This window comes from Ooceraea biroi, chromosome 8 (assembly GCF_003672135.1).
Source record: "Ooceraea biroi isolate clonal line C1 chromosome 8, Obir_v5.4, whole genome shotgun sequence".
NCBI lineage: Eukaryota > Metazoa > Arthropoda > Insecta > Hymenoptera > Formicidae > Ooceraea > Ooceraea biroi.
In genome coordinates, this window is record NC_039513.1 from 5,140,075 (window position 1) to 5,148,714 (window position 8,640).

The window sequence follows — 8,640 nt, forward strand, 5'->3', positions numbered from 1 at the left end:
GCATTTTCTGCAAACGTTTCCCATGTGCGTTTTCTGCATGTGTTTTCCTGATACGTTTTCCGCATGCATTTTCTGGAAGCATACGTTTTCTGCATATTCAAAATAATTAGTGATTAACACAATAAGTAGATAAACAAAAATAAATATATATAATATGTATAAAATATATATAAAATATAAATATATAATGAATATAAATAAATAATAATAATAAATAAGTAATAATAAAGACAGAATGTTATTTATTGCTTTTTCTGCGTTATTTTATTCTAGAGTATATTGTATACCATTATAAATACATTAAGTACACATTTTGTATGGGTAAATAAGAATAGTATTAGTAACTGCATGAATTATATTAACGGAAGTAATAATTAATTCCTAACGTACGCGTGCGCGTGTGCGTGTGTATGTGTATATGTGTTCATGTGTTATAATAAAGTAAGTATATAATATAATATATTACATACATTTTATATATTTCATATATTTGTATATGTATGTGTATATACATATATACACATATATACTTATATACATATGATATTGTACCAACAAATTATTATACTTAATGATGTAATGTTTCATAGAATAATGGCTTTATTTTTTATGCAACCTATGTATTTATATATTACATATATTTTTGTAAATATAAGTTTTCTCATTTCATTAAACAACCATTTAACGAACAAGTCCACTTAACGAGCGCAAGTACCCGTTTCTAATTATAATAAAAACAAAACAGGATAAATGATATTTCCTCTTGGATGTATAATCAAGCATTATGCATTATGCAAGACTAAAACATTAATTTCTTATGCGCATGTTAATTACTTTTACGATGAATGGTAGTTAAGGTCATCAAAACAAAACAACATAGCAAAAGGCAAACATAAACCAGTTGCTGCTACAACTATAATATTTGTCTCAACTAACAAATACATGTATTTGTTTGTCTACTCTCCGTCTACCTCTCTCACATTATATATGTATAGTTGTAATTTAATAACTAACAAAATTCATGACAGATGAAGCTAATCGTACGAAACCCCATATAAATAATATCGCAAAAATCGTTAGCAATGTGTAATGAGCGATCCTCAGCCTGGAAAAAAAAGAAACAGGTTATTCGAAATGTATTGTATGTAAACCTGAAGATAATGACGATTCATGCAAAAGCGATACTTACTTCTTGTATTTTGCTCGTCCTTGTTCTAGAGTGTCCAGCGGATCTTTAGCTATGTACAAGCGAATTCCAGGTATCATATGTTGGATATAATCTTCCCAATTCAAGTTCCCTATATCAAAATTAAAGATTTGACGGTCAGCGGAATTTACGCGCTTCCACAACTTCACGACAGCGTCGTCGCGGAATTGCCACTGCTGCGACGAGAAGTACGATATTACAGAACTAAATGTGTTTATCTTGCTGTAAGCCTTTGATAGCCTGCAAAAATGATTGATTCTGTTAGTTCATGTATAGAATCATTTTGCGAAGATTTTTTGTTAGATTTTTGATCGAAGCTGATATTCTTACATGGGTTTGCGACCCCTGAGGAAGAGTACGACATCGACTATGGCGCCAGGTAATATGTGCAAAAATATCACGCATACATTATGTAAAAACAGATATCTGTTTAGAAATAACATATAATACCAGAAAACGTGAGTGCTTGGCACTTGCATGCCATATATTTCATTATATTTCATAAATTTTTTCCAGGTGATAGAATTTCGTTGTGATGACACGTAATTGTAAATTGGTGCTCTTTCAGTTTCCGGTACATCCGGATTTGCATTCTCGATACTCAACAGAGTATTCCTAACGAAAAAGGTATATGAGTAATGAATAAATTATGTTTTAATATAATAAATTAGATTGCTGCAACAGCTTACGTTTTAATTAGTTAATTTTGTTACATATAGAGAAATTTTAATAAAAGTCATATAATAAAAAAATAGAGATAAAAAACGAAAATAAAAAAATTATCAGAATTATCTATGAATTGTTTTATATAAAGTTAATCCTATTTTAAAACATCTCACTAATTCGAAAATAATACGATATTTTTATTTGAATTCTATTGCGTAATATTTCACATTACTTTACTAATGTATGCAATGTATAATATGTTAATACAAAATGAATATCCAAAATGCTAATAATGTTGTTTTTAAGTCATATACTTACTTTCTGTTTGCAGTGTCCCAAGCCGCAGCGACAATCTGAGAGATGACATAATCGGCGGGTACTATCTCTGCATTATTTTCTGGCACGCAATGCAGAGTACGTAATAAACCTAGCGCACTGCCCGCAACTATTCCTACCGCTCCGTATAAATTATTGATCCATCCAGGTATTGGATCTTTTAATGTTGACGTTACAATCCCAGGACGTACAATGCAAGTCGGAATTCCAGTGCTATATTGCCGCACAGTGTCTTCGGCAATTGCTTTCGTAAATGCATATGAATTGGGCCATTCACCTATTAATCTGTATTTATCTCAATGTAATACAGAAAATAAAAATTCAGCAGAAATATTTATCTGAGCTTATATGCTTATATCGAATATAATAAAAGTGGAAAATATGCTGAGATATAAATTCCATTCTTTTTGGATTGCATTGATTATCAAGGAAGTAAAATAAAACTGAAAGATATCTCCAAAAAAATTGTCGATATAATCTACACATAGCCATATTAAACATGTTTCAATATATGAAAAACATAAAATTTTATCTCTTAACTTAATTTTCTATAACGTGATAAAACTTTAAAATTTTATAAAATTTTAAGTGAAATCTTTATTTATTAGTTGATAAATAGCTTAAAGCAAGAAAAAAATTGAGACAGTGAGAACGGCAACTAAATGAAACCGATCATTGGTAAAACTTGCACAGTCATACGAAAAAGAAACGGATTAATGTAATAAAATGTTAAACATATTAAATAATTCAGTCTTTTTAATGTAGTAGTTCTCTCATTTACTTACGTTGGCACGATTTTCTCCAATTTTTCGTCCTCCAATATGTCAAGTAATGTTAAGATTTTATCTGTTTCCATAGGCGGAATATAATACTTTTCATCAATAGATTTATGTACGCAGTAAGCAAATGCGGTTGAAATATGTACGAATGCCTAAAATATAATAATAAGAAGAAGAACAATAAAAAGAGTAATAAATCGAGAAAAACCTCAATAGAGAAGACGAGAGAAACCTCAACTAAAGTGACCATTCTTGTAAGTAGCCTACCTTGAAATTTGGCATTTCTTTCGCAAAGAGAAGAAGTTGCTTTGTTCCCCTCACATTTATATTCACCGCGACCCGAATTGATTCATTAAATCGTACAGTTGCTGCTCCGTGAAAAATTACATTTGTATCTAAGAGACGTTCTCGATTTTCTGGTGATAATCCAAGATCCGATCTGCTTAAATCGGCCTCTATCATTATTAATTTGGTCAGAAAATTGGGCTGTTCTTTTTTCATTCTGTCAAAAATCTAAAAATGAAATTATAGAAATATTAATGGAACAGAAACTTACCTATTTAATTACATATGTATAATAAATATATTTCTTTTCTTTAACATTACTAACGACATTATCAAAATTCTCCGTAAACCGCTGCTCCGGCGATTTGTTTTTCTTCGCTCTTAACAATACATACATTTTTGCTATATCTGGGCAGCATCTAAAAGATATAATTTGTTTTTAATTTAATTAAATCTATTTTTAGTTTTCGACAAATATCTTCGTTTGCACGCAAATACGTTTTGATTTACGCACAATTACATAATCATCTTATCTTTATTATTAATTTTGTTATTATATTATGTTAATTTATTGCAACTTTATCGTGGAAAAATTTACATATAAAAAAATTGGTCGTAGATTTAATAAATTTGTGAAAATTAGAGTGCAGTATAATGTTGTAAAAGATAGAGTGCAATATAGAGTTTGCGATATCACTAGTTATTCACTTATCATAAAATAAAATTAATTAGGATGTCTTATTATTAAAAATATTTTATGTTATATCAAGCATTGCCATGTTAAAGTGTTCACACTAAACAATACTTACCGCAATAATTTGTCTATTAGAAGCATGCCCAAAAACCCAGATCCACCTGTTATAAGGACGTTGCATCCCGTAAAGAATTGAGGAATTTCTGCTTCGCAATTAGCTTCCGGAGAATCTGACATGTCCTTGTAAGCTGCACCTCCTAGTATTGCCTCAGCACTGTCTTTCTGCATTGCAAACGATGTTTACGTCCAATTCCACTTACTCGATTCCACTTTTGTACAAAACTGCCTGAGAAAAGTCACAATGCAAATACTTTAATTGAATTGGAATAACGTCCTAATAGTTGATATAACTGTTGATAACGAAACGTTAAATTTTCTGTTCTCCGTTAACTCGGATTTTCTTCGTCGTAGGAATGCTCTCGCAAAGTGTTACTCCTTGTCAAGAGCCAACCATGTAAAGAAATCAGCGAGCGTTAACGGGCCACTTATATGGCACGGCAGGCGGCAAGCCGTGGTAAACGCGACGACAACTGCACCTCTACTAAGATAAGAAAGTGCATGAAGGTGAATAAAAGACAAAGCCATGGACGCTCTATTAATATTGTATATGACATTGTAAACATATAAGAAAAGAACAAAGTTCTACAATTCTACAGTTCTTTTGTGATAAATACACAGGATATTATTGAAGAAATTACCATAAATTTCTACATTTTAATGACTACAATGACTAAACAAGAAAATGATACACATACACATACGTGTATTATTTGCATTGAGCTTTTAGATCGATAACTTATTCACTTTGCCATATTCAAAAACTATTTTACATTTTATATAAAATTTTTATTTTACTAGCGGCAATGGCACACATATTCTCTCTCTGTCTCTCTCTCTCCCTCTCTCTCTCTCGTCCTCTTTCTCTTGATATTTTGAAAATACATAAAATTATTCAATTTTTTTATCAAATAATTTCTTAAATTTAATACAAAATATATTAAATTACAGATACATAGCATACACGAATGTCATGTATCAAATACCATGATTTACTGTCGTAAATTATTTGCTATAGTAAATCATAAAGTTTGATAAAGGATAATAGTTGATGATGAAATAATAAAGCATTTAACATTTGCATATACACTGAGAAAAATATCATGGCCTATCTAATCGGATAATCCAATTAAATAGTAACAAACGGATATATCCGATTAAATTGTATAAAAGACAAAGAAAATGATCGGACATATCCGATGAAAGTAATCGGACATATCCATCATTTAATCGGAAAACAAGAGTAACAATCGGATACACTATTTAATCGATTTATCCGATGGAAATTTTTCTCAGTGTTACGTTTGCATATACTTATGTAAAAATGTATTCACAGCACAGACTTAATTTGATTTGATTAACCCAACTTGACTCGAAAATTATAATAGACGTAATCCTAAAGTTTGAGTAAATTTTTACATATTAACATATAATAAATAGTTTGCAAATATGTAAAAATGTGTTTACATGCGTATTTAAAATCCAATTGGTTAATTCACTCATTAACTTGACTCTTGACTCGAAAATCATTATGAATGTAACTTATTTTTTAATCAACAAATTTCGCACACGCAAAAAGTTTGCACACACATATATATATATATGTGCGAAATATATATATATATATATATATATATTATACACACGTAAATACACACATCCATAGCTCTTTAATGCAAGCATTATCGAATGAAAGTTTTTTGTAAAACAAGTGGGGAATGTCTCAATCACATACTAGTTTTAATAGATAAATTCTGGTTAGTCTAGTTTTTATATGCAACTCTCGCTTCGGCAAAGAGTAAAAGCGTAAGCAATTACAAAAAGATCAAACACTCACTATGTATAAGTAGTTTATAAGTATACATTATGTGGTTAAATTATTACTTTCTCCATGTTTCTCTTTTTCCTTATAAACTTATTACGTATATCAGAATCATGTTTAATTCTCTATTAGATTTCGTTAACATTTCACAATATAGGAAAGAATGTGGAATGTGTATTTACAGTTTATATATGATTTAACATTAACTAAATAAAATTTTATATGCATCTTGTTAATCTTTCTTTTTAATTTTCATTCTATTAATCAATCTGTTAGTGAAGATTAATATATTTTATTACTTTTTCTTATAATGATTATAATAATTAGATATGAAATAAAAGATATGATGAAAACGTTAATAACATATTTCTAAAATAAATTGCACAAATATCATGTTAATATAATGAAGAAGTAATTCACATATTTTTTGGCGTTTTATATCGAAGGATTTATTAGAATAGAATAAGAGTTTTCAAAAAAATAATAAATCACCATCTTGCTACAAATCGATAAATATATTAACTTTTAATGTATTAAGTAGAACAGAACAATCTTTTATCTATACATTACTATATAATTTGTTGCTAACGAGAGGCGAAGATTAAAGGCCTTATTCAGGCCTATATAATGATCTAATTGCGAAATGATACGTATAAAAATCCTTTTAACATTTTTTTACTAACGAGTAAAGAGTAACGACTGTACGGGATAATGTAGCTACTTGAATATCGATATCATATTACAGATAATGAAATACCTTTTAAAGACGATTTCGTATTAGGTAATGTTACGGAATCATTTGCATCCAGCGATAGTTTTTATGAGAATCAGTCACGCGCGGATAAGTATTTATATTAAGATCAAAATGATTACGCACGAAGATCCAGCACTGTCAGAAATCTGGGTGTAACTGTTGGCCAGGTTGTTGGTCAGGCTGTTGATAGTCGATTTGCAAGTCGGTACGTAGCTTCGAGTTAAGTGTGTGTGTTTGTAATTATAAGCAAAAGCCCAGTTAAGAAATGCTGATAAATTTATTTGCACGTACTCAGTCAAATTGAGTAACGATTTAATACCAGTTATTAGAAATCTTTGAAGCAGTTGCTTTCTCAATAGAATGTGTGAGTATGTATCACATTTGAATAATGTGACATATTTTTATATATCGATTATATAGATATGTTTTGGGAAAAGAATATTAATAAATAATGTAAAACAAAATTTAAAAAGTAATCGATTTTGCTGCATCGCTCTTGAAACACCATCGCATTTTGTTTTTATTAAATGACTGTTTCTTTCTGTTTAGTCAATTTTACTTTCCGTCGTTATTAAATCAGATTATTCAGTAAAACAACACAAAATTTATGTTTATTTAATATGAAATGAGTGTAAAGTGTATAGATATATTATCTGTATTGTCTCTTGTGATACATGTACTGTCTCTTCAAAGATTTATACTTATTGTGTTCAAAATCCGTAAAGGTTCAACATAAAGATAAAACATTTCTATTTTGGTTGCTTTTTAACGCATATAATTATTAACTGGCTATTTCGACATTTCGCACTCTTTTAAACATGTATCATTTATCATATATAAAAATTATTATAATTTTAATAACTCTTGCTCATAATACTAGATTTTTCGTTACGAACAGTTGTAACATTCTTTTAAGAAGTTTCTGAGAAGAAAAATAAAAGCTTTTAAAAAAAAGAAATTTATTTTAAACTTTTCTTCTTGCTAACAATAAGATTTATATTTCTAATTCTCGATGTCCAGGTTTTATTAGACTTCTCTTAGATGGCAGCACAATTGAAAGATTTATATTAAATACATTATCTGTTTCGATTATCGACAGAGTCAAAACTGATCGATCCGTTCGGTCACATAGACCCGAGTAAAATAAATCATTAGGTAATGTCGAATAATTATTTAATTATATTTCATATCTCATTAAATCTTAATAGAAAGTAATTTAATTTAACTGTGTGAAAAATATAGATTTTATTATATAAATATTATATATTTCTTCAATAAATAAGTTTGAAGTAATTTATTTATTTCCTGTCGGTTCCATCAAATGAATTAATTATATAATTGAAATACGTTTAAATATATTTTTTGATATATTTTATTTTTTTATCTGCTGTAAATTATCTCAAAATTGTGAAAGAGAGTAAAAGAGAAATAGAAAAAGAGAACCTATTATATTTATTTTACGATAATATATTTAATCAGAAATAGTCCTTACAGATACAAATGAAAATATAATAATATTTATGTACAACTCTATTACAAGTTACGAATTATTTTATAAATAATGTTTTATAAGACATGATAAAACGAGTAATTCACAAATGAATTTAAAATCAATTAATGACATTCAATTTTACAAGATATGTCTGGCAAATTCATTTTTTTAATAGTTTTGTTTACAACTAGATAAAAGGGTTTTTTATATCTATTGCTACTTAGCTACATTTGAGCTGTGAAGAAAATTGTGCGATGCAAGATTTATCTTATCTTTGAGTCCATTATTCTTCTTGATATGAAAAAATATATAGAGTGCAATTAAGAACGAAGTAAATACGTATATCAAATAAGAGCACTTGATTGAAGAGTCAAGTTCACATAACCACTTAGTCTTTATTGCAATTTTCTAGATGTTCTCGGTATACTTTAATATATATATATATATACTTATTTATTTATTTATATAAAATAAAATATATTCTTTCT

General features: G+C 28.5%; 1 protein-coding gene across 1 annotated transcript; it reads right to left on the reverse strand.

Annotated features, from left to right (window-relative positions):
- Positions 1-844: 844 nt before the first annotated feature.
- LOC105279688 (fatty acyl-CoA reductase wat) lies at positions 845-4,667 on the reverse strand. The gene is made up of 8 exons (XM_011339616.3): positions 4,083-4,667; positions 3,599-3,692; positions 3,256-3,501; positions 2,995-3,140; positions 2,192-2,494; positions 1,538-1,822; positions 1,190-1,447; positions 845-1,105 (listed from the first exon to the last, which is right to left on the reverse strand). Exons 1-8 carry the CDS (start codon positions 4,253-4,255, stop codon positions 1,003-1,005), a joined length of 1,608 nt encoding a protein of 535 aa, XP_011337918.1. The 5' UTR covers positions 4,256-4,667; the 3' UTR covers positions 845-1,002.
- Between the last annotated feature and the right edge of the window lie 3,973 nt (positions 4,668-8,640).